At 39.1% G+C, this 27,362-nt stretch overlaps 1 protein-coding gene across 1 annotated transcript; it reads right to left on the bottom strand.

Annotated features, from left to right (window-relative positions):
* Nucleotides 1–2,609: 2,609 nt before the first annotated feature.
* Nucleotides 2,610–26,837, bottom strand: LOC145501174 (nose resistant to fluoxetine protein 6-like). Its single transcript, XM_081480710.1, has 12 exons — nt 24,312–26,837; nt 22,206–22,447; nt 21,949–22,119; nt 20,814–20,907; nt 19,712–19,804; nt 18,602–18,767; nt 16,979–17,058; nt 15,884–16,000; nt 10,279–10,405; nt 5,864–6,071; nt 5,094–5,236; nt 2,610–4,345 (listed from the first exon to the last, which is right to left on the bottom strand). Exons 1-12 carry the CDS (start codon nt 24,464–24,466, stop codon nt 4,229–4,231), a joined length of 1,713 nt encoding a protein of 570 aa, XP_081336836.1. The 5' UTR covers nt 24,467–26,837; the 3' UTR covers nt 2,610–4,228.
* Between the last annotated feature and the right edge of the window lie 525 nt (nt 26,838–27,362).

Genomic DNA, 27,362 nt, shown 5'->3' with positions numbered 1-27,362 from the left:
TTATCATTTGATCACCAAGTTTGTCTCATGTTTAAATCACTCTCCGACAGTTCAGGGAAGCGAAATGCCATTTTTCAACTGAGAGGTGACACACAGAGATCAATTTTCCTTTCATATGTTAAAATTCTGTAGAAACCTTCTGGAGTCATCCGTCCCACCAGTTCTTGAGAGATGGAACTGGCTACCAGCTCTTAAACGATTCAGAGAAGTTGTAACAATGCTTCTATCGGGCTGAAAAAGAATGGGTGTTTAAAAGCCCTTTTTGTTCTACAGTCAGGTAAGCGGAACAACACTAAAGCGGCGGGGGAGAGTAAATTTTTCAATTTGGTCTCGCTCTCGGCGTTCTTTTAATCGTTAAGATAAAATAGAAGGCCTTTCAAATATCTATGTTTAGAACGATAGAATGAAAACATAGAGATTTTAGAGAGGTAGTTGGTTGTCTTTTGAGGCAAGACGTGATCGGGTAACAATCTTTTTTTTGAAGACATTTCTACAAGAAAGGGGAGCTTTGATTATACTGACTTTATTTTATTTATTGTTTTATTTTATTTTATTATTATCATTATTATTAATACAACATGAACATAATAGGAGAGTTAAAGGAGATACAAAAGGTAATACAGAAGGTAATGATGTGTGTTACAAAAAATACAAAAAAAAAAAGAATTGCAAACTATTACAAAGTACAACATTTTGAGTAGGTACGTTGCAAAAAAAAGAAACAATTACTAAATTAAGAATTAATTAAATTAATTAATAACTTGACTAAGTAAGTAAAATGAAAAAAAAAAACTCAAATAAAGTCTTTCCACTTTTTGTTGAAATTGTCAGAAGTTTTATTTTTAACTGCTATTCGTTGTGAAGTATTTAATTTGTTCTTAAGTAAAGAAGGAAAGCCGTCAAAGGGTACATCACCGCTGTCTTGGATAGTGCAAAAGATATATGTAATACTTGGCCACCAAGGTGACATAGTTTAAAATGTCTTCTGATTCTGTGGTGTTATCATGCCAACCAAAGAGGATATTACGTTCGGTGAGAGTTATTATGTTTTTATGTTTTTCGAACCACCAATTTTTGAAATGCAGACCAGAAATTGGAAATTACAGAACAAAGGTATAATAAGCGAGGCAATGTTTGCGGTTGCATTTTGCATAGCTGACAGATTTCAGATTCGCATAGCTTCATACGGAAAAGGGAACACCTAGTTGGAAGTATGTTGTGGATAATTTTATATTGAAAAATTTGAAGCTTTTTTTCGAGCGTGGTAACAAAGGGGAGGTTATAAACTTTCTTTAAGCATTCTTTCGAGAAACCATATTACAGTAATTTTGGTTCAGCAGTTGGGGGTTGGAAGTAGTGGTGTATAATTGCTGCATAGACAGCACGGGTGGTGAAATTCTTAGGCAGAGAAGGTTCTTGTGACGCGTCATTTTCAATTGCGATTTCTGTGCGTTTGATTGTGCGTCTCCAGCTTGGTGGAATGGCGCTTATTAAACCATAGCACGTTGTAAACGAGGCACGAAGCCGAAAGATTCGTTGAAATTTGTCACGTGATAAGAGGTTAACATTTTCCTCAAACAGGTCATTTATGTACATGATTCCAGTTTGATGCCATTGTTTCAAATAGATCATGTGTTTATCTATTAAAATACTGTCTTTGTGGTCTACCAATAAAATCGATCGAACACCTCTTGGACGTTTAAAATGAAATGAAATCTTAATACAGGCGAGGATTGACATCGAAACTGCATTGATTCAGACGAGCTTGTTCTATAAAGTCAAAAAAACGTTACGATGTACGATCCTAAGGGTATTGAGTTTGCCTTGACACGAGGGTTTGGATGAAGAATCTATTTCGACCTTGTAATGGATCAACGATTAATTAGAGCGGTTAACTTGGTCTGCCTGTTTTTCAGTGTAGAATCAACATCAATAAATAATCAATCTGAAAATAATTCCATCTGGAGCAAAAAAGAAACTTTTATTTTGACGCTTCGAACTGAGATGTATTACCGCTCTATAAAGCACCACAAACAAAGAATACCACCTCTAGTTAAATAAATAAATAAAAGATCAAAAGGGGTGTGAAGTTAGCTCTGTTCGATCTGTGAAAACTAAAGATCATAGTCCTAAAACGTCTTAGAAGTGAACATTCTTACCTTATTAAGAAAAATAGTCGTTTAAGCATGACCCGTGTTGACGGTTTTCTTTCCACTTAAACCTCCTGAGCTTCCAGAATCAATATTCGTACTTTTGGTACCAGTTAACAGACTAAGACAGTCCTTTTTTGGCAGGTGACTCAGTTCAAGGTTTGCGCATGCGCACGCACTCCACTGGTTGTATTTTTTTAGTAAAAAATATTACTTGTAACAAGAGGAAAACAGCACTGTCCTTCAAATCTAAGGGAAGGAATTCCTTTGGCTTGCATTCGACCAGAACAAAGTGACTTTATTTTCACGAAGCAGATAAGAGACACTATATTGACTTTAGAACTCTGTCGTATTCTGTGAAGCAGATTTTTTTACCTTCCTATTTCCCAATTCAACTACATGCTAGAGGAAATAGAGAAACTATGAATAGACCAACTTTGAGGCCGTACGGAGGCGAGAGATAATTAGGATACTGGCGACAGGTAGAGATCGCAGGCATCGAGCGAATGGAAAAGAGGTTATTTCCTTCAACAGTCAAGAAGGAAAAGTACTTCTTTTATCATGTTAACTGTTGTTCATCCAAAATCCAAGATTTGCCAACAATTCAGGCTCGTATATTCCTTTCGTGCCAATCGGGAAAAAAGGGTAAACGAGAACCAGTTGTGAAATGGCGACATTGTCTTGAAACGATTAACGAAAACGAAACAACACGAGCTTCAAACGGCTTTGCGCTACCGCAAAAATCTCGGCCCAACCACTTGTTTTAAGAAAGTTTATTTACTGCTGATATGAAAAAGAGGTTTACAAAAATCTAGTATCATTGAACTGATGTAAAATTTGTACCGCCGTGCATTAAAAAAAAACTGACGTTGAATAGCCATGAATCGCGGAAAAGTGTTACAGAACATTCTTTCATAGAGTGGTAGAATTCAGTTAATGTATCGGCAACACAATGTGCTTCAATTATCCACAGGTCGCCCAAACATAATATGAGAATTTCTTTGGAGAACTGTGGCGGAACTCAGAAGTCAGAAGCCAGGAGTCGGAACTCAGATGTCAGAAGTCGGAACTCAGAAGTCGGAACGCAGAAGTCGGAAGTCGGAAGCCGGAAGTCGGAAGTCCCACGTCCTTCCTCCGCTTTCGTAAAAAAAAAACAGACTGCCAGCTGTCTAGGATGGAACTAAAATATAGTATATCGACTATTAATTAGGAAGAAATCTAACTAATGTATGCTACAGGTGTCAAGATGTTCCCAAAAGGGGAGCCTTGCTTAAACAATCAATGTCTCATTTTACTTATGAACATGACCAATTCAGGGGGGAGATCGCTCTGTAGAGAGAGCACAGAGAGGGGGCATTTATTGAAAGGCACACGTTTAATTATTCACTTTAAAAGAGAGGAGGGATCCGCCGCTAGTAGCTTGGAAAAACACCATCGTGTCGGGAGCACTGTAACAGCAAAGGGCAAATCATTTCAAGTCTGGATATCTTTGCCTCGAAAGAATTCAGGCGACTCCAAGTGAAAAAACTGGGTTCATGATCAATCCAAAAAGTGTTTAGTGCCAGATTCATCTTTTTGTTTGTAAACGGAATCTGGAAACAAACCTTCCAGACCTTTCTTCATGCATTCGCTGATTTTTGTAAAAGCAGCGACACAAGGTATTTTTTTCGCAAATCTCATAGATTTCATCGATGTAGATTGGAAAACGTAGTGCGTAAGGTGTTCCTTACCAAGTGCTAATGTCTAGTCATGCATTCGTAGATTTCTACCGAGGCTCTTCTGTTAAAATACGAAGTTAGACGTTATTTTTACTCACAGTAAGATAAACGTATTTGGGCCTGTCCACACACGACTTTCTAAGGCCAGGCTTTTCTTTACCTACTTACTCTATACTTTTTTTTGAATAATCGCTATAAGCCGGTGAATAGCTAAGACACTTCTCCCATTCAGCTACTGGAGAATAACGAAGAATAAATGTTTCACAGGAAGCACTTATCTTACTAAACTGAACTAAAAGTTATGAATATACGACAGCCAACTGTGTTAAATCTGGAAAGAGGCTTGTATGACGTCAGAATTCAGCGATCAGTTTTGAAGATAAGCTTCTCCAGTTGCATGATGGGAAATTCCACACACACAGACACAATGAAGGCTGCTCCATATGACATGAAGACAAAGCTTACAAAACGAAAAGCCTGCAAAGATGGAAAGGCATTTTAACAGATATAAGTTATGCATCTGATAGGTATAAGAAACTAAGCAGGAAGAATGTAAAAGCCGTCGTCGTAATATGTGTAATGTCAATAAAGGTAACCAAATAATGATAAAATCTGTTTAAAAAAAGAACTAAAATTAAATCAAAGGCATGATTTTGGCCGCCAGTTTTTGGATCCAAATGATGTCCTTAAACAAGTTAAACAACTTGTTTCTTTGGTACGCGTGACGTTTCACAGATTCTTTGATAACTTTTCTTTTTCTAAAATATTTCGAGCGACTTTACATGACTGTCTATTGAAAGCATAGAACAATCACAGAAATCGTGCCCTTGCTAACTACTTATTAACCGAGAGTGAGGTCTTTACGGGAAAATGTCAAACCAACACCATGCCGTATTGACCGAGCGATAGCAAGGTCGAAGTTTGAGACCTTCCCGTAAAGGCCGAACCTTCAAGTTATCATATGGCTTTTTGCTTTGACTTTGCAGGCCCGTGATCGGGAATAATGCCTTACAGTTAGCCAATCAGAGCGCTCGTTAGATCGGCTACAAACTCAAGCCAGCGAGATCTGCTTATGTTGTGATACACCAGATGTGATCCTCTAAGTAAAAGGAGTAACGGCAAAAGCTGTAATGTTAAAACACTGTAAATTAAATCAGAAACCTGTTTTACATTTACATTACAAACAGCCATGTCAACTCACGACAATTAATCAAATGTTACTTACAAAATGAACGTCAGAATAGGCCTGTGCGGTCTCAAATGATCCAAGAAGTACGATGATAACAATAGGATGAACAAGATAAGCACAGTATGTCAGCCGGCTCAATGGAATCCAGAAACCAGCAGACAGGATCTTATTCACCAAACCTTCAAATGAAAAAAAGCAATGAAAAGTAATTATCTTTCGAGTTCTGTAGTTGGAATTTAAAGTATTGCTTGAAGTTCATTGTGGATACCTTATTTTACTCTCCCAATTGCTTTGCACTTTTTGTACCGTGAATCCCATAGAACTACATATTAGAAGCTATTAGGATAGTAAAGATTCTTGTCACTCTCGTCCTTCAGTCCGTACGGTATTAAATGAAACATCATCTTCAGCGAAAGGGAAGGAACAGTGAAGCACAGTGCTATTCTTCTGTCAATCACGGTACTTTTTCGTCACAAATGTGTACTGAAGTCGCTATCTTCTCTCTGTGACGAAACAAGGCGCTGTAGTGTCGTGTATTTGAACACGGTGTTATGCATGCTGTTTCTACCCCTCACCCTTCCCCCTGCTTCGAAGCAATCTTTTTGTCCCTTTCTTCTGCCTTCCATTTCTCCCCTCGAGGCTTCTATCAAACAGCTAAACGGGAGGGAAGATCCGGAATTGTGAAAATTGTTATCTTTTCCTTGTAAAAGAACAAGACACAGAAGTCACAGAATGATTATTTTACTCAGAGAGACTTCTGTGTCATTTACATCAAACATTTGACAATACCCTCTTGTTCGGCTTACCTCCGAGCCCGCAATGACAAGCAAAAATTACCCAGGCTAGTGCCAAGCTCCACGCACATCGCGAGAAAGTCCCGTATGTGATATTCTCTGCACGAGAGAATGGTTGAGGATTGTCTTTTCTTAGAACTTTGTATCCACCATACAGAGTAGACAGTGCGAGAATGATAGCAACACACCAACCAGCCATATTGAATGAGTATGTGTGAACCTTACAAGACAAAAAGGAAGAAACAGTTTGGAAGTATTCATAATTTATGGGAAGGGGGCAAGGAGGATGTTGCAGTTTTCGAAAAAATTTCACCCCGTGGGTTCCCCCCCCCCCCCACTGAAACCTGAGATGCTGCTCAGTGACGCCCCAGAACGACAGAGGTTTAGAGGATAAAGATTTTTGTGTCATCTATTTCTATATCTAATAAAGATCAATGGATGGTTTCACTTTGTACACTTTGTATTATGTGCCCTTTTTTCAAATCAAATTTACTGTCGTGATTGCAGATAATAGGTAATGAAATAATAAATTATCTACTATGCTTTGATTTGCTCTGTTTACAATGGTGTTACATACATAAACAGCGAAGGAATGATTGGTATTGTTCAGACTTGGGAAGCACTCATACATTGGAATCAGGGCTCTTGCCAAGTTCCCACGGATGGAAAGTTTATGGGGTTATAGGACAGTTTTATTCAAAAATTTAATAGAAATTGACCAGAACATAATATAGGACAAACAAACAACCTGAGTGCCGGCTCACTTGTTCAGTTTATCTAACTATTTCACTGTTTTCCTGGAGTTGATTTAATTTTTAGCATCTGTAGCATGACGAAAAGGGAAAAAACTGAAGACGTAACCTAAAACGGTTTTTGGCACATTTGAAGCACAAAACCTCGGCTGGACATTGCCATTGTCGCTACTGAAAACAGTCCTCGTACTTTTGCTACTTCCTCTTCTCAGTGCCTTCTTCTTCTTCTTTGGGGATTTAGTAATGCCACTGGATGTTTTTGGCAACGTATAATGTCTAGGTTCTTTCTCTGTGGCCTCTTCCAAACTTCTATCAAGAGACTAATGTTTGCGAATCTCTGCACTTCTTTGCTTTTCTCGACCTCGGTCACCTTTTTTGGTGAGTTTCTCTGCCTGTGTTGTGGCGGTGTCTATCATGAGTTGTGCAGTGCCTGCCTTGCCATTATTGTTGATGGAGTCCTTTAGCTTTACAATTCCGTCTTTGACGAGTTAACCAACACCAGAAAGTTTGTTTCTTATGCTGTTTTCTTGTTCACTTAAGTTTGCTCTTGCAAGAAGAGCGGTTTATTTTTTTGCTTTCATCTTCCCCATTTACCCCTTTGACCTGCTTTCTTCAAGCAGCTTCACCTCTCTCAGCGTTTTTTGCCCTTCTCTCTCTTTCTTCTTCTTTTTAAGCCTCAAATGTTCTTTGGTAGACGGAATATGCTGATCTTAAGGAAGACTTATATTTGTTTCGCAGATACCTGACGGGTCCGCAAATGATACCAGAAATGATCCTCATATTGGACCGCAAATGATCCCGATCAAAAAATAAGGAATGGCATGGATTTATATCAGAGGAAGGTGAGAACATCTACAAAAATTATGAACTAAAAAACGTTTTTTATCAGTTTACAAAAAAAAATATTCCACGGTTGCTGTTTTGTTCTTCCATGGGTACAGATCGTTTTCACTGTCACGCAATAAAAAAAATAATAAAGCGAAAACCAACCAGTGGACAAAGCTAAGAAATTGTGATGTACGCTATAGAAGATAACTAAATAAGACACTTCTACAAGTTTTAGGCCTGTGCGTTTCCCCAAACTTCAGATATTCGTCGTAAATGTTTCCCAGAAATTTACAGAGCCCAGTAAGAAAACGTCATGTTGGTGTACATCCGTGGTACACCAAGATGGCGGCTGGAATATAGTGTAAACATCTGGAACTTACTTTGGCTTTCTAGGCGACTGATTATCAGTACTAAACAAACAAGCATTTACATAAGCACTTTTCCTAATGCTCTAACTTATAAAAAGGCTCCAAATCATGAGATAAGTATATATTTTTCAACAAACTCAATCGTAACCTTCTGTCACGCAACATCCATAACCCTGAAATTCAAAATGCTCTGGTTTCCAAACGAAGCCCGCTAATTGTAAACAGATATAAATATACTGCCTCTCATGCGTGATGAGGATAAAAGCACGTCACGTGAAGACGACCTATTAAATTAGAAGTCTTAGAAAAACACATACTTGTAAACATTCTCGAAATCCCGGTGGCGATAGCATCAAACACTTATCAAGCAGCTAATTGTCAAAACGAAGAGCAAGCCTTGGCCTTGCTTGGTCATGAAGCTGAACTTCATAACTATAGCTTGGAATTTTGGCTTCTTAGAATACTCAAGTAGTCATTTCCGAGGAGTTAAAGCCAGAATACGACCAAGGAGAAATTAGAAAATAAATTTGTTCGAATTTCCAGTGCTACACACTAGGTGTTTTACAGAGTGATGAAGCGTTGTAGGCTTGTGGGTCTGCTCAGGTGACAGCGTCTTCTGTAACAGTTGCTTCATGGTTAGATTTTAGTTTAAAACTTTAGACGAGTGGCGTTAATGGCTGATAAAATGTGATTTAACTCTAACACCGAAACATCAATATTTAACAAAGGAAGATATGTAGCGTATGTTGCACCGATTATAATTTTACTGAGAATTGCAAAGAAATGCAAGCCAACTCGTGTTTTGATGATTGAGTGGTGATATTCATGACATCGTAGTTAGCGACAAAATTTAGTCGAAAGTATGAAAAAAAGAGCAAGTTGTAAGCCATTATAATTATAAGATAGCTTTGATAAAAACATCGGTATTCACGTACGCCAATTCCTATCCACACCATCCCACCATCCATTCCATTCTTTATTTCTTAGTCGGGATCATTTGCGGTCCCTATCGTGGATCATTTCCGGTCCGGGATCATTTGCGGACCCGTACATACCAACAGGTTCATCAGTTTTAATTTGTTGGTTTAAGCAAGAAGTAACATTTCCTGCGATGATTTCTTTCCTCAGCTTTAAGTGCTAATGCTAAAAACATAGGATTTTGCAGGATTATAGGACACACTTGACACCCTACATGAGAAATAATCCTTGACCCTGAATCTTGAGATCTACTGTTCAAGTCCAATAAATATGTAGCCTGATATTTAGGATCTGAAGAGCCCTCATACCACCGGATGAGTGATTCCCAGCCAGAATCGTCTAACATACAAGCTGAAGTTTCTTTATGACCCCCCCCCTCCCCCTTTCCATGTCTCTGATTTCAATTTGTTTTACCAGCTCCCCCCAAATTGCTACCCGAGAAAATGGCTGCCCCCCCCCCGCCACGTTCCAAATCCTAGTAGCCCTCCCACCTCATAAATTATGAATGCTCTCGAAGCGAATCGCTGGATTCTTGAGTGTTTACCGTAATGGATTTATCTAAGGCCCGGAGAAAACTGAGAGCGTTTATTATGGACAGGTGCTTTTGTGTTTACAGCATAAGCATTTTAACACTGCTAATAAACTCGTTGGTTATATGGTAATAGAACAGTCTCTTCTTGTCTGCATATTCTCGACAGGTAATAAGACTATTCAACATCTTTTTTGCCAGGCTTTTCTATATGTCCTCTGTGTTGTACTACCGGTAGCAGGATATTTTCTGTGCTACTGTGCCCTAATTGCTTAACGTTCCCTCTCCCTCCAATAGCATAAACAAAAACTGTACATTTATCAGGAGATTTGTTTTCTTCAAATAAAATGCTCATGATGCTAAAGCTTACTAAGAATGCTTAATCCACCCTGAAAATATCAGCACAACATGCGCAGATGAAAACTTAGGTATGGTTCATGACTTGTGGCTCTTACTGACTTTAGTCAATGGTGACAACCTGTCGATCTACCGCGAAGCTTACCAGCTATAGTAGCGTTTTTCTAAAGATATCATGAGACTATTTTTGTGCAGGTTTGGACGAGCTTGACGTGATAATTACGTGATATCAAGTGGCACACTCGGCAATGGAATTTAGAATACACACGCGTTCTTGGGCTTAGATGTGGCGTGTTCTGTAATTCAACTCATAAGCTCACTTCAGCCTTTGAGGCCAATGGAAACTAGTTTACAGAAGACAAATACAGGGAATACCAAATATGCACGAGAACAGTTTCTTTTCTAGACATGCTAATTGTATTAAGTGCCACATTTTGGCATTGAAAAGTTATTGCATGACACGAGAAGCTCATGAATATGAGACTAAACCTACACTTTCAAAAAAACATTATGGTATTATAGGAAAGGACCACCCGCATTAAGTACATGCAAACACAATTTTAATCGATGTCAGATGCAGTACTAAGCACCTAAGGCGTTTAACAATGTTGTTACCTTGGTGCGTAGCCTCCAGTCCTTTGAGTGAATAAGTAAGTAACCCAACACCATACCAACAAGGTACGGAGCAATGCGACAGTAAGGCTTGACATTTATGAGAGACTGAGAATCGATACCGGGAAGCCTGCAATAAAATAGCACAATTGTTCACGATTTCCTTATGGCGCTAAGATAAAATTTATCCTGAGAAATGTGAATTATACATTCTTAAACACTGGCACTGAATAAGATGGTAAAATTAGTAATAAAATAACTGACGTGAAAGAAGCTTCGATGACGTCATGTTATGTGATTTTGATAAAATGACGTCATCAAACGTCACCAAACCGTTTTTGGCCAATTTTTTCTCGTCAAGGTATTTATAAATCTTGTGTACTGCAATTAACTAAGTTTTATTGTGGCGGTAATGTACGGTTGTAAATTACAGAAATAAAAGAAAACAATTACCGTAAGACAGTTTCCAGAATGGTTCACACTTCACTTTGATAACTTTTTATAATGCCACACTTTTTCAATTGCATTACAGTAATGGCATTAAACAAATGCCCGATCATCGGTGGACAAATTGTAGTCATTTTCTTGGCATTACAAGTTACCACGACAGCGGAATAACCTAATGACACCCTCATTCTCGCTTAAGGGCTTACATCTGGAAAACGAGTCAAGTGCCTCCTTTTTAACTTTGAAAATATTATTTACCAAGTTGTAGTGGTGGAGCGATTTCACTCCATCAGTCCTTCACTGGGTCACTCCTTGTTAGACATTTGGAACAGTTATTCTTTGAATTTTTGACGCAAGTACACAATATCTTACCGCAGAAAGGATCTACATAAATAGATTTTTGCACGAACGTTTTTATGTAAGTAGAAGCTAATTGTATAAATAGCTCATTTCCCGAAGATGTCTGTTTAACATACTGGTTTAAACTGCACTCAATTGCCGAAAAAGATATCGAAAATGACAAAATTGATGAGCTGTGTGAATTTTCGAATGAGTCAAGCCGTGATTAAAAGTTTTAGAAGATCAACAGACAAGAGAATTGAGGAGAATTTGAAGGACGCATTTCCCTATTATTTATACGGTAAATAATACGGACATGGCGAAATGATATGAACAAATAGTTGATAAACAGGAGGAAAGACATTACACAAGACCGGGAGTTCTACAGTTACTACTATCGCCTTGGAAAGGGAACGAAAAAAAAAAAGGAAAAGAAACAATTCGTATTTGGTCACCAGCCAAATAGGAAACCCGCCGAACAGGGATTAACTTTGTTGAGCAGGCGAGACGCGGTGCTGCCTTTGTGGCGTAAAGACTCTACGTTGGATACTTTTTTTTATTATCGCGAAAGGTAACAAAGAAGGATAAAAAATTACTGATATTTCCTCGGAAAATAAAGAGCGAAAAAAATAGGAATGAAAATGAGAATTATTACTTGCTTTGGTGATCGGATAAGAAGCGCTACTTTCTTTAGAGTTGTCTCGGGAGGATCACCGATAGCTTCATGAATGTATTTAACGGTGTCACATCTCTCGTATTCTCTTACCGTTGCGTTTTGCACTATTTCTTAACAACGCCACTCTTTACATTATAAAAGCTTGTCTGAATTAATGCATGATGTCAATACTGCCTCAGCGCCGATTAAAATGCATAGTTTATTTATGAAAACATCTGATGTCCATTCTTACAATACCCGTTCCTCTACCTCCAGTAACTTTTACATAAAAGCCTCAAATCTTGAATTACAAAAAAACGCATTCTCAAGAATCGGTGCCAGATTATGAAAAGAGATACCACGTAATCTAAGAGAGCTACCAAAAAAGTCTTTTAAAGCTAGAATTAAAAATGAATTACTATGCAAGGCAAAGAAAATGCCTTTTTTCAGATACACGAGATTATTCGTAAACTGAAATCTTTTAAGTAGTTGAAATCAATGTCTTCTCTCATTATTCTCCCCTGATTTGTTTTAGTAGTCTCAAGGTTACCGCCCACCTTCGCGGGTGTCCTTCGGGAAAAAAAATCGTAAGCGCTCCAGTTTCAATAATACCCCCAACAAACTTATATCAGAAAAAGCTTAATAAATGTAGTTTACGATAAAAATACAATTTAAGCGAGTTTTTCTTTTAGGAAGCGTCAGGAGCGAGTAAGGCGTGAAACGACCGAGGAGTCTTCTATTGAATTTATCGGCTATGGAATGCCGCCACACGAGCAAAATGGCTGCACAGTCTTATTTACAAGGCATCAATCAACAAAACTGTGTCGGGCTTTTTCGATATTCTGATTGGTTGTCTAGATATCCGCATCTAAAGTTGGAGTAGCTAAAAATGTATAAGACGTGTGGCGTAAATGGACGCCACGGAAAAAATATGCTAAATATCAAAATTTCCCGACACACTTTCGTTTGCCATTATCCCTGAAATGTTCTGGCGAAATTTCACGAAAATCCGTCAAATCTGCATTCCCTGTAAATTCGCTCAAAGTGGAGGTATTCCTCCCAAAATCAAATGCGAGATTTGAGCTCGTAAAGATTCGTAAACAACTCATGCCACGCCAGGAGATTATCTCGCTTTACGAAACCGCAAACGTCAATTAAAATGAATCATGATTTCCCGGGAAAAGCATCGCATTGTAACACATTTTCCATCTCGCTATCGCATTGAAGAGAAAGAAACTAAAACAGGCAAAGTAGCCAAAGGCAAAAGAACAAATAAGCGACATAAACAAAACCAAATAACATGAAATACGAGCTCCAAGATGAGCGTTTGCCGCGAAAATTTCCCGGATGTGTATTTTGTGCACCCCTCGACCGATATATCGGTCGACATATCGACCGACACTCGACCGAGGTATCGGCCGATATATTGACCGACACTCGACCGACACTCGGCCGATATATCGACTGAGATATGTCGGTCGACATATCGACCGATACATCGGCCGAGTGTCGGTCGATAGGTCGACCGAAACATCGGTCGAGTGTCGATCGGTATAGCGGTCGACACGCGGCCGATACTTTGACCATTGACTGTCGGTGGAATATCGGTCGACATTCGGTGGTATATCGGTCGACTGTCGTATAATATAAGTCAAAAGCTTCGACTGCCAGTGTCAGATGTATAAGTTATGCGCATTTCATCCTTTTTTGGTCAACCTTAAAAATTTCTGAAGGCTTTATGTTCGGATCATTCAGCCGTTGTCAAGCAAGACATTCAAGTGAAATACTGCCAAATACACAAAATACAGTTTACAGGAAAAAGGATAAGGACGATGAAGGATAACAAGGTGCTGGAATAGAACTGATGAAAGACAACCAAGTCTTGAATTTGCCCATGCATTGCACTAATGCTTTCGCTGTTTTTTAATTTTTACATTTCCTTGCATGGAAGAGGGGTTACTGAACGACTTAAAATTTAGGAGAGTTACGCAAGCATTTGACAAAACAATCAAGATAAAACAAATCAAAAAACGCGAATTCACGTTTAAGCAGCTTTTTCACACCGCCATAGCTGTCGTGGTATCTGGCCTTCACTGGCGTAGTCCCTATGATTTTTCTGGGTTTCAGCCTTGCCTTGTCGTACTTGTTGTTAAATCATTCTACTAAGGCTACGCTTGTTTTCCACATGTACTCTAACTTGTACTTCTTGGTTGGGTATATTCAAGAAGATGTGATAACTGTCCCTTTTGGTATGTTATATTTTTTTTCCCGGTGGTGGTACTCTCTTGTATATATCTTATTTCTATCTCATTTTTAATAGTAATTAATAGTAATTCCCTTTCCGTTATAACAGCCGTATGTCAATCGTGTCAAGCCGTGACGTTACCTTTTTGTGCTACTTATCGATAAGATTATAACGATGATAAGTTATGTGAGTAACTTGGTGTATCATGGGTCTGGTGGGGCAATTCATTATTTTTCTTTTTTTTCTTTTTTACCAAAAAACTCTACCCTCCGGCTAAGACACGGGGAATGTTAAAAATAGCCTCAGTGTGCATTTATCCGTAAGATTATTGGGCAAGAAGAAAATAACGTATTGGTAATTTTTTTTAGCCTGCGAGAGCATCCGGTTTTTCTGGCTCTAGTTTCCAATTTCAGCCGCCGAGAAAAACCCGAGAGGGAGAAGCGACTACCAGAAATACATGTACGTCTTGCGGTTCGCAGTCGAAAACCAATCCGACCGATCGGGTTAGATTGAGTTCGATTGATTTTTGGTTCGGTTTTGTTCGATTCTGACTACGCCAGGTTTATACAAAGAAGCCTCTGAGAAGCGGGGGGTAGAACAGGGATATCTGCGCTGCTCAGCAGACATTACTAACCTAGGTTAAATTACGTCTGCGACGCAGGCTACAGTCACCAGTATCGGTGAAGTATCAGTGGAATGTCGGTAGCCTATCGATCGACATGTCGGCCGACAATCAGACAACCACTCTCGGTCGACATATCGACCGACATATCGGTCGAGTGTTGGGCGATATATCGACCGACACTAGACCGATATATCGGCCGATATGTCGACCGACATATCTCGGTCGATATATCGGCCGAGTGTCGATCGATATGTCGACTGACATATCGGTCGAGTGTCGGTCGATATATCGGCCGATACCTCGGTCGAGTGTCGATTGATATGTCAACCGATATACCGGTCGAAGGGTGCACAAAATACACATGATCCAATTTCCCTTGGTGGTTTCGTCCATTTAGCGATTATGACACCTTCCCGGTTTATTAACTTTATTTGAAAATACGTTTTTTCTAAATAACTCGGCCGCTTTTTGAAATTTTTAAATATTTTTCTTTTTTAAACTTCAGATAAAATGACTGACCTAAATTTTGTCAATGAAAAGAAAAAACGAATTTTTGTGCCCTTGAAGGTGGGAAGTAACCTTAATATACAGAAACGATAATAATATAAACTATATCTTTAATCTTTAATTAATTGTTATTATTGTTATTTAATTAATCTAGTTATATGCATGAGCGATTAACGGCCCGCCTAGATTAGCACTTGCTATCCACGGGCCAAATAACATGTAATTTTAAAATGAATTAAAGTAAAGATTATTGTTGTTGTTGTACCTCAAGTCAGAGGCGTCAAAATTGCCACTATTTACAGATGATCCATTTTCCAAGTTGAGAGGCTCATAGCCACTTTGATTTTATTACCGAAATGTGATCGCCATATTCAAATGCAACTTTATGGTAAGATTGAACAATTTTGTGGGAACGCAGAATCACCTTAAATTTTTACAAATTTAATGTGACTCTGATTCCCTGCTCTTACATTTTATCCACGACTGAAGGGTGTGTTAAAAGGTTACACGGTTGTCTAGTAACCCTTTGCAGGCCATTACTTGTTCACCAATGATCAGGTATTTGATATCATTATTGTAGCATTAAATAAAAACACAATTAGCATTGATCCATCAGAGCAGAAGTGCTGAAAAATGATGAAAACCGTTACCAGCCACCATGAACAAATTATTATATGGCTGGTGTGAGTAGCTGATATAACGCGTGCCCTGATTGGCTGTTTTAAGGCAAGACTATTCCGAGACGTATTATTTACTTACAACTTAACAAGGGTAGAAAAATGCATCTTACTGTTCTGCTAGATTTGTCGGTTGCGCGATGTCATAATGAGCAACAAGGATTGCTGTTGTGATAAAACTGATACTCATCAACACACCAACAATAACAAGCAGTCCTCGCAGGCGAAACCTAGAAACAAAGACCAAGCTGAAATAATACACACAAAAGAAAGACAACACTTCAAATGACCACAAGTCAGTATGGCTAATCAAATGGTCACGAGTCAAATTAGAAAATAATTTTACGCACGTTTTGTCAAAATTATAATAATTTAAAAAAACAAAATTAAATTATTCGAACTTTGACAAGACCCAAGTGAAATTATTTCGTAATTTCACAGGACGGGTATACTATTTGATTACCATTTAACCACATGGGTGACAAATTACATGTACCGAGAAATTTCGTACCACCACCAATTTTGTAATTTCACATGTGAAATTAGAAACTGAAATTTTGCGCCCAAAATTAAGGAGCAATTTGTCACCTTGGATCGCGGGGTCATGTCAGGTTAACTTTTCGTTATCAGGGCCGGGTTTTTCGGAAGCCCATTAAAGCTAACCCAGGATTAAAAGTAACTGAAGTCTACATTTTTCTTGTATACAAATGTTTTTCACTGATTTTGTTTTCTTTAGTTTGATACTATTCAAACTCAAAGCAGAAGGCCAAAGAGTCTACGGAAAATCTCACTGCAAAGTTACAAAACTCAAATCAAAATTGTCGCTTGTCCTGGGTAAGCTCAATCGGGCTTTGAACAACCCGGCCTACGCTTTTAGGCTTGGCTAAATCTCTATATTACCGGAAATCGAATCAGATTACCCAAATACCTGGGACTCCCATATCAAAAGATCGAGGACGCTCATCCTAAAATTTGAATTAAACCCATAAAGGAGACCAATTTGGGCGTGGCTCAAGTCTTATTTCACCCCTAAAAAATACCATTTAAAACGGAATAGACTCGATTACCAGCCGCTATTCAGGAAAGGAGCCCACGCTAGTAGACTGGACTTGAGAGGCCCGCGAGACGACGAGCATCGCTGACCATTTCATACTGGAGTACCCCCAGAGCTCCCTTTTCGCCCTTTCATCTTCCCCCCTTCCCTATACCTGTATGCTGTGAAGAGGATAGCAGGTGCAATAATGTAGAACTGCATGTCATTAGCTAGGTACCAGGTCCAGCCCATACACTGTAGAGAGAACATGAAATAATATCCAATTTGTAATACACAAGTTATTAGTATAAGTTGCGGTACACAAGACCGTAGCTAGAATTTTTGTAACGGGACGGAATGAAGCGAGTTTCTGGGAAGGTTGTGGGAGGGGGGGAGGCATGCTATCCTCAAAAAAGTTTGAAATCTAAATGCTCCGATTTGGTTCGGGGGATGGGGCCAACTGCCCTCTTAGCCCCTCCGCCAGCTTTTGTCTTGCTACAATAGGCCCTTTCCTTTAGTAATTTCTATATTTGTCCATACTTAGAATTCAAAAAGCTACTGGTATTGTTCTTTCCAGTTTGATAACATCAAACTCAAGAACATTAACTATCTAAGCCTTGAAGGGTACTTTCTATATGGCGAGCTCAGTGAACGGGAAAGATGAACCATATCATGCGTTGCGATTGGCTACCCAAGAGGGCAAGATGGCGCTATCTTGCCCGCTCGGGATTACGCGCTGTGTCCCGAGCCAATAGTCTTTTTAGTGTTCTTTATCTAAAATAAAAAATGCTTGAGTAAGCTTCTTCGGTTAAGATAGCTGGGTATTGGTCTTTTTTTCTTGGCCTGTTAATGGACCTCTGCTTCGTCTCGGGCCATAAACGCGCCAAAGATATTGGCCAATATCGGCATCTTGACCTCGCGCTTGGTCAATAAGCCATATATCTGTCTCTCTCTGCTCTCTTTTTCACACTAATTTTTTGATTGACTAACTTGTTAACCGAATGTCACTGACTGTTTTCTTTGTTGTGCTTTACTTTTTTGCTCGTCGAAGAAAGTTAACGTTAAAATCTGACATTTGAATGCCTCCTTTGCTAAAGTTAGTCACCATTTAATTGTTATCACTCCCTGTGAATTCATAGAGAATTACCACCTAATGTGGAAGTCCTGTCTTCAAGTGAGGGAAAATGACACTGCAAAAAGTTACAAAAAAAGTTACAATGAAAGTAAAAAGAATTGTGAATGTCGATCATGACTTGGTGTACATTGTACATCATGTAAAGGTATGTGGTGAGTGCCAAAGGCATAACATTTCCTACATTCGCCTTTTCAGGACAAATTATACAACAGTGAGATTTTAAAAGATGTGATCATGATAAAGCAGAATATCTGCATCACATGATTAAACCACCATTGATCTCTTCCCTGCCATCCGTAGAAATTTTCATAGCAGTAGATTGTCAGGCAACTAGAAATAGAAACAAGTTTCCCCTTTACAAGCCATGTGGTGCTGTCCGAACATATCTCCCTAGAGGTTTTTACTGCACCTTTCTTATGAGTTTATATAAGTTAATTTCGATCCAAGCAATCCGTTGCATGACTTGCTGTAATTGTGACGTCAAGCTCATAACATTTTTCCGTGCCTCTTGTCATTCCTCAACTTCTCGCCCCCAACAAATGTCTTTCTTGTATGTTTATTCGTTCCTACTGTCCTGTAATCAAGTAACGGTTATCCGAAAGCATTAGGAGAATTAGTGTTCAACCCATTTTTTTTTCATTTTAGATGAGCGGTTAATCTCACCTGTGCATCAAAAGTCGGATAGAAATTGTTGATGTACAATAGATTTGTCCACCAGTATTTTCTACATTGGTATACGAACTTCTCTGGATGCCACAAAGGACCCTCACCAAGAAATCTTAACAGCTTGCCCAGAAACAGCAAAACAAACATGTAAGTTGGAGTCAACCTGTTTACAAACAGAGACAGATTTATGATAAAAAATATGGGCTTACAAAATGATGTATGAAGCTATTTTGAATTGAATCAGGTATAATCAACTCAGACCAGAGTAAAACTTGTATTAAGCTAATTCGGATAAAGTTGAAAGCACATCCTTTTTTCTCCAGTTTGGCGTTATATTATATTCCGTGTTGTCGATGAGAATTAACAGAGAACATCGTTTTAGACGAGATCCAGTAGACTGGCACCTGATGGGAGGACAATTTCGTTCAGGAAGTCGTTATTCCTGGAGAATGGAGTAAGAACTTTAATACATCAAGTAATTTCTTAAATGTGCACATGTTATCCCATTCATTCGAGCTCGAGGTAGCGTTTCATTTTCAACTGTATCCGGATTAGTGTGGAGGTGCCTGGTTCTGCTAGCCCCTATGGTTATTCCAGGCAGCCAGTATTCTAATTTTTATCATCGATATTTTTGATTAACACTTAATGACTGGTCCCTTGAGGAATAGTGAGGTTTGATTCCCGAGAATCTGCAGGTTTCCCGAGACGAAGTCGAGAGAAACACTGAGATTCGAGGGAAACAAAATTCATTGTTCCCCAAGGGACCAGTCATTAAGTGATTTGTTGTATAGCAAAATAAAACAAAAGCAAATTTTGAAAAACGCGCTCAGATTCCAGCGACGACATTAGGCCACCCTCAACTGCACGCTCTAATCATGTGCAACAGCGGTCAACATTTCGCGGGTAACGGTGAACTGTTTCCCGTTCGAGGCCATATTTTTCGCAATGTTGCCCGCCCATGGCATTTGGCGGTAAACAGTTTCATTGTTAGATGTCATGTGACCATAAACTAGCTAATGAATGGGGCGTTGTAGCATGAAAAACGCCAGCTGTACAGCAAAGATTGTTGTTTTTGTTGTTGAAATTGCTTACTGAAGTAAACTTTACCTCCAAAAACGACGAAAATAATACTTGAAGAGTGGAAGTTCGCCGTTTTTCTTCTCCATATGATGCAGTGACAAATAAGCGACTAAGAGACCACTGTTGATAACGTTCAAATAACAAAAGAAATTACATGGGGTAGGAAGTTAGTGGATTTACCACTTTGGCAGACCAAGAATCGGTTTCATACGAAAACGTCAAAATGAACATCCGATTATAGAGGTTCTGTTCGCCTGAGAAAATTACTTCATTGAGATTGGCCAGGAGCAGACATATTTATAGTCAATTTTAAATTTCCACTCAGTCCAAACAATGCGCGTGAGTTCCTAGTTTTCTCAGTCATACACCGTAAAATCCCACGTTAAAGCCCTGTACTTATGTAAGTTCATAGGGGGTTTTTGGGCGGGCTTATAAACGGGGAGGCATATAAGCGGAATACAAAAAATGTTTCGGAACGACCAGATAAAACGTCTAACAGAGCGTTACATTTAGAGCTATTAGATTATATAAAATGTTTCCGAATGATGAGATAAAACGTCTCTGAGAAACGAATTAAAGTTAACATACCATTACATTTAGCTATTACACTGATTTATAATACATTTATAAAACGCAAATGAAACGCACTTATACATTAGATGGGCTTATATCCGGGGGGCCATATATCCAGAAAAAATATCTTTGTTAGCAAATAGCAGGGCTTATATCCGGGGGGGGCCTTATAACCGGAGGAGCTCTAACGTGGAATTTTACAGTAATAAATGACTAATTGAAAGAAAGCTCGAGTAATTGAGGATTTTCACTACTTGAGATAACTGAAAAATCTTTAAACTTGTACTCGCCGCAAGACTCGTGCAATTTTGAGAGATTTTCAAATATCACTCGTAGTGTAATCCTTAACTGCACTCACATTCATGCAATTACCTGTACTGGTTTTACTGGCAGAATTGTAATTAATAAAATTATGATCCAATTCTTATTAAGCGGAGCACCATCTGTCTGTTTTTGAAAACAAACACTGTCTTTGATTAAATGTGAAAAAGATCTAAGCACGAACTAAAGAACAGTTCTTTTAGATTTTGAGCTTTTTAACAGTTCTAGTAATTACCTGAGGAAAAAGAAACTGTCAACTGAATAGGTTCCATTGCCAACAGCTTGAAATGTGAAACGGTGAATAATGTCATAAGACGTCAGCAAATTGCCTGAAACAATATAAAAAAACTAAGCAAAAGGCACCATCACTTACAGATCATACAGCTTAACTAAGAGCTCAAAGGAGAAGAATTTGATGGTGCGTTAGTAGAAAATTAAAACTTCTAATCTATATTTTTTCCTCTTTTTTCGCAAAACGGTATGGAAAGTGATTTACTGAAAGAAAAACATAGGTCACCGAACTTCCAGGATCACTAAATCCATGCAAAGTTGAAGCAGTGTCGTCCTTCGGGTTGCAAGAAGGTCTAGCTGAATACATGTCAAACAAAACCGCGTTGCGGTACACTGCGGACAAGTTTTTAAAAATTGGACTTTCTCTTCTTCCGTATGAAAATATCGTTAGTTCAACCGAATGTATCGCTTATTAAATAGACACTCTATTCTAAAGGAATTGTTTTGGTGTTATAAACTTTTGCATTCTCAACAGATGACAAACGTGACGTGTTTGGATAGCACAAATACATTGCGTACTTTTGGAGAACGCTTTATATTAATAAGCTCACATCCAAGTCACTATTGCAGAATCACACGATCTTCATGTTGTTTACCCTTTTAGTGCGAAGTCCGCAGGACGGAGTACTATTGGGGTTAGAATATTAGGAAAGGAACCTCGTTTGGGAGTCAAAATTCTTTTGAATTATCAACTCAAAAACGAGGTTTGTCAGGCTAATTTTAATACTTACAAAAGAATTTATAATTGGTACCCATTTCTGAAAAGGGTCTATGACGACATACTGAAAGACCTTAGCATAAATCTGTTAAACTTTTCCATTGTTAACTTCGTGTAGGGGTAGCTGAGGGCGCATAGGTGAGGCAAGCGGCCCTTTGAAAATACTACGAAAGATTTCAACCCTGGTTCCAAGACACTTGCCAGACACTTACCCAATGACTTTGAAAGGCAGTCAAATTCTAAAGCAAAATTTTAATGTTTGTAATGATCCTCCTAAGGATGTCTTATGTACATTTTTTAGCATTAGTTTGATGGTTTAGAATCCTGTTAGCATAATTTGCTGATAGCTTTGAGTACTCACTGACTGGTATCCTTCGTGAAAAATCGTAGGTATGTCCCAGGATGACCCACCACATGCTTAGCACTCTCATACCATTGATTGAAGAGATGACGCTGGGTGGCACCTTGGTATCCATAATACGGTTTGTGTTTTGAATTAAGGAGAAACACAAGAAGAAGCGTACTACCACATCTGTGTCAAAACAAACGAAACGGAGCATGACTTGATTCAGTAGAGCCGAACCAATGAAAGATGGCTCAATTCCATGGCATACTCACTTGGTAAAACTGGTTCCTGTTGATGGTTTGTACATTCTTTAAGATTGAACTCAGGGGAGGACTGGAGTAAACTTGTTTTATCAGCATCAGGAATACTCTGGTCTGTCGCTATGGAGACACCTCCGATGGACATGAGTTCGTCGTTTGCGTTGAGAGGTGAGGAGTTCGACTTGGCAAAGCTAACAGCAATGTCGACAATCGTTCCAACAAGGCATAGGTACAGGATTACACCACACAAGACCCTGTACAAATTGACAATACAATGAATATGACGGGTTTAAAAGTATTCCTTTAAACATTGTTTACAAGTAAATGTAGAAATTCTCTCATCGGCACGGTATTTTTGAGCGCAACACAACAACGTTGGAATGTAATTAATCCTTTCATAATGACCTAGGGAGGGACACAGCAAATCTCGTAACATCGTTTCAGGATGGTTATAAGGAACTTACAATTCCTGCGGTATTCGTCCCGGCCGACATCGACAATGTAGGACCACAGGGGGGTTTGTGGCAAACATGTACCCAGTTGCTATTTGTCCTCTCTCTGTGACGATGATGGGTATACTCGCACAGGCTACCTAAGTCTAGCAACTCTTTTGAGCCACTATCATGTGAAAGTTTTGTTTTCTGATGCAGTAACTTGATTTTCTCTGCTATACCTGTTACTAGTTGTGGTCACAGTAATCACGTGTGTGCGCAGCAAAACATGTAATGTAAGTGTTGCGCTAGGCTGCTACCCATGCCCCCTGTTAGGGTGTTTCACCAATCCAGGATTGGTTTCCCGACATCTTGCCCACTGCTCCTAACCTCATGTTTTGATTCGTGGTTATTTTGACAGCTCTTTCTACCTTGTTATTTGACTGACTATGAGATAGTGAGGCCGCAGTGTGTTCAAACTGTCAATCACGAACAAAGTTGGTAAATTGTTCCCTGGCAAACTTTTAACCGTGGTTAAGGAACACCATTTCTGGTACTTTGAGGTGTTTGAAGCAGCAAAAACAAAACAGAACGAAACAAAACAAAACAAAACGATGAAATAGGCCGACTGGGCAACAGAAACCAGCGAAGGTGAGTATAGTTATTATACTCAAAAAGTAACATTTTATTTTGCTGTGCGTTTTTATTCTTCGTTATTTTAAACTCCGTACAATGACTTGTAGAGCGCTCAAATTCTCAACTACCTGAAGTGTAAAACGACACTGCGTACTTTAAGTAGTCGCCTCCCACTCGATACGCTTACATAAATCACTAATATTTGGTCAATTTCTCGAATCGTGAGTTTGGGATGACTGTGCTTTTTCATGCCATCTCCTTGAATTCAGTCATGAAAAAAAAAAACGATGTTCTTCACACAACAACACTGGCCTAACACTACGATGTCGATGTAAACCATTAAGCACTTAATGACTGGTCCCGAGGGAAACAGTGAGTTTTGTTTCCCCGAGACCCTGAATGTTCCCCGAGGCGAAGCCGAGGGGAACATTGAGGTCGAGGGAAAACAAAACGCACTGTTCCCCGCGGGCCCAGTTATTAAGTGTTTTGTTATACCTCCCAACTCAAAAATAGAAAAAACTGCGAAGAAATCGCTTGCTTGACGCCGGCTGGCTCACAAATTTGCCGCGGTTTCAAGGAGCACGACCTGATCACGTGTGAGTCGAAAGTTCAAGTTGTTGTTTCCCTAGGGAGTTATTGAGTTTTGTTCGCCCTTGGGAGTTGGTGAGTTTTGACTCACGACACCTGACATGCTCTCCTCCAATCGGAAAACTTATTTGAGTTGGGAGGTATCACAAAACTATTCTCAGAAATTGCATCATTTTCCGTACTTTCTGCCATTCAGTCCGCAAATTTAGATTTGCTGTAACACAAGTCTCGCTTGCGTGATCTATATGAAAATAACCTCCCATGTGTGGAATTTAATAAGGTTTAGGAAAACCGCAAAATTATTTACATCACTTTGCTTGTTTAAATTTTTTGTCATAAAACCTACGTTTGTCCAGTGAACTATACTTTTTCGGTATGTGTTCTTATAAATACACATGCATGTAGGACCATTTATAAACATTGGCCAGATACTTTGCAAGGAAGTTTTAAGTTCTGTACTTACAAAGTCGTGATTACTCCGGTTGTGTACTCTGACTTCTTGTTACAGAAAACAGATTTAGCGGCAGCATCATCGAATGTGTGTGGGATTAGCTTGAACACTGTGCTATCAAATTCTTGGTTAGCTCCTGGTAGAGACGAATGCAACAGGCCAGACATAGAGTAGATTGTTAAACAAATACCTTAGCATAGGAAATCAATGAATGTCTGTATATCAGGAGCTTTAAGTTGAAGCAAATGGAAGTGAATTATTAGTAAAGGAAATTTATGTCAATTAGAAGGAAAACTTTCGTGACGAAGGAAATTGACGTGCAAAGATAACACTTTTGTGCTAAGAACAAGCAAAATAAAGTAGACAAGACAACAGAGTAGAACGGGGGCAGATCAGCTGCGGTAATTTGCGAAAATAAAGTGACAAAACAGAAGACACCATTTGGAAAATGTTTCCACTCTGGAAAGGAAAAAGAAACTAAAATTGAAATTCTACAGCATAACATTCAGTTAAATAAAAAAGGCGAAATTTCCATTCCGTCATTATCATGCACCCTGGTAAACAGGCAAGGATTTCAAAAACGACAGACTATAACGAAAAACGTGAGGTATCTGTTTTGCCTTGGTTACCAAATTCGCGATGAGCCAATCAGAAGCCGTGTCTACTGTTCTGATATCCCGCGATATCAAGTCACTGACCTGATATTGTTACAATATCATGCTCTCAAATTTGGGCTCGGTAAATACTTAATCACACCTTTTTGGTTTGTTTCAGCGGCATATCGAGCTCGTTTAGTGTCGTTGCGCTTATTTTAGCTCGACGAACCATGGCTCCATCAAACTCTCCTCATCTGCTGCCGAAGTGTGTCAAAAACGTACGACTAAAAATAAAAATTGGTACGTATTGGCAATTTTAATCCAACTCTCAAAATCTCGGAGTCTGGTGACCGGTTTTGAGTACCGAGTTCCCATCACCGTCGGTGTGAACAAAAGTAAAGGCCGTCGAAACCCTTCTAATTTTGAAGTCTGCTTTATTTCACTCGAACTTGGTTTAAACAAAGACGTTGACAAGTATTCTTTAGTCCTAGTACACTTTTAGTAGGGGAATAAACGTAAGATTTCGAATTTTGCTGTCTCTGGCCGGTCACGGTAACGCGTGCGGGATGTGTGTGTGGAAAGGGTGCAAATGTACCTGAAAAGATATCTTGTACAGCGTTGGTCACATCCTCTTCACTGCACTGTTTAGGTGCACAGATCCCCCAAAGAATGGGATAATCCTGTGGAAAAAAAAAAGAAACAATCAAAACAAAATAGTCAAAAGAATAAAGAAGTTGGGTCGCAGACGACACAGCCTTTTTCCAAGTTTGTCATTTGCAATTCGTGTTAATAGTTCTGTTTGGTGCTTTTCTCTTTTTATTTCGGATTTCCTTCGATTTGAAAGAAGACTTAAAAAAAAGACTTAAAAATATCGTGAGATAGTCACATGTGCAGTAGTTCTAATCCTGCAAGTAGACAAGCCTGAATAACCTTAGTTTACAGTGGCGGATCCAGACCTTGAGCTAAGGGGGTGGGGGGTGGGGGGTGGGGAAGAGGTTTGCTTGCCCTGTCAGCTTTTCTTCCTTCTGCGATTTTTTTTTTAAACCAAAATAAGGGGGGCCCGGGCTCCCTGGGTCCCCCTAAATCTGCCACTGGTTTATGCCACATGAAGTGACAAGCAGTATCTAAGTAAGCTCCGTGGATGGAATTAATGCCAGTCGGAAGTTGTAGGCTACTCCTTAGCCTGAGACCTGCCAATCTAGCGTCCAGTGCACTAACAATTGATACAAGTATAGTAATACTGTAATGGTTGGAAAAATCAGGATTCTACTGTTTAGAAACTTAATTATTGTGTCCTGATGACAAACTATTCACAACGTTTTTATATTGCAATATAAGACAAGAAGCTCAAAGAGCTAACAATTGGTTCGCCAGTTTGAACACTCTAAGACCGCTTTTTGGCACGAAAGGCATTGCGTAGCACAGCAAAACAATTGGAAAAGTGGTCATTCAAGTCCCATTCAAGTCTAAAGCTTGCATAAGTACAGCCCAGTGGCAGAAGAATTTTGGTTATTTCCTAACATGCTTGTAACATGCTTGCAACTACGCGATCCTAAAAAAAAACTTGTCACTTCATCATATTTTTTATTACCCCCGAAGAAGGTTTATGTTAATAGCCGAAACGTTGGGTTTTTAAAGATTTTTAATAACTATTCTCAACCAGTGTGACATTTTTAAGCGATGACTTATGACATGATGACGTCATCGCTTAACGCTGGCGTACGATATTCCTTTGGATAAATGATGTCGCACTTTTCTCCGGTGTCGCGCACGATTTATCCTGGATCGACGAGAGGAGAACTTGGAACTGGGAGCTAAACCCGTTTTGGTTAGATTTCCAGTTGTTAAACGCAGGTATCGGGACTGGAGTGATCGCTGTATTTTATCCATTGTCTTCTAGTTAAGGCAGGAGTCGCACATCGATATTTACATTGGACAAAAATAGGTCAAGTTCACGTAAGAACACGGCTTGTCGAAAATAAACTGTGTTCAGTGCGATAATGCGTTTGTCGTTATTTTCTTTAAAATAACGTATAATAAAACAATTATCAGTCCGGTAGTATAACATGTTTTGGAAGAAGCGCTGATGTCAGGATTCTATTGTTTCGCCAAAATCGCAAAAAATAATCGCGAAAAAAGTATGGGCTCTTGGAAAAGCTTTGTTCTAGGTTCCATCATTCAATATCTGGGACTTTTGAAGTCTCATTACAAGCCTTCGCTCTCGAACGCTCCTTGCGTGAGAGTTGGGAACGTTTGGCAAAGGGAATCGATAAAATCCGTGTTATTTTGGAACGGCCTTCGAAGAAGACGCCGCAATTTTGACGGGCATCGAATGTAAGTACATGTTTTTATTTCAATAGCTTGCTGAATTTTTTCGATATCGTGACTAATTTTCCTCGAAACTACAATATTTGAGTGTTGTGTCGCCAAAGTTTCATCGGTGGCAACAAGCTAGTAAAAATGGCAA

The sequence above is a fragment of the Orbicella franksi genome, chromosome 10 (assembly GCF_964199315.1).
Source record: "Orbicella franksi chromosome 10, jaOrbFran1.1, whole genome shotgun sequence".
NCBI lineage: Eukaryota > Metazoa > Cnidaria > Anthozoa > Scleractinia > Merulinidae > Orbicella > Orbicella franksi.
Note: the sequence above shows the minus strand (reverse complement) of the source record. Positions and strands in the feature narration are given on the sequence as shown.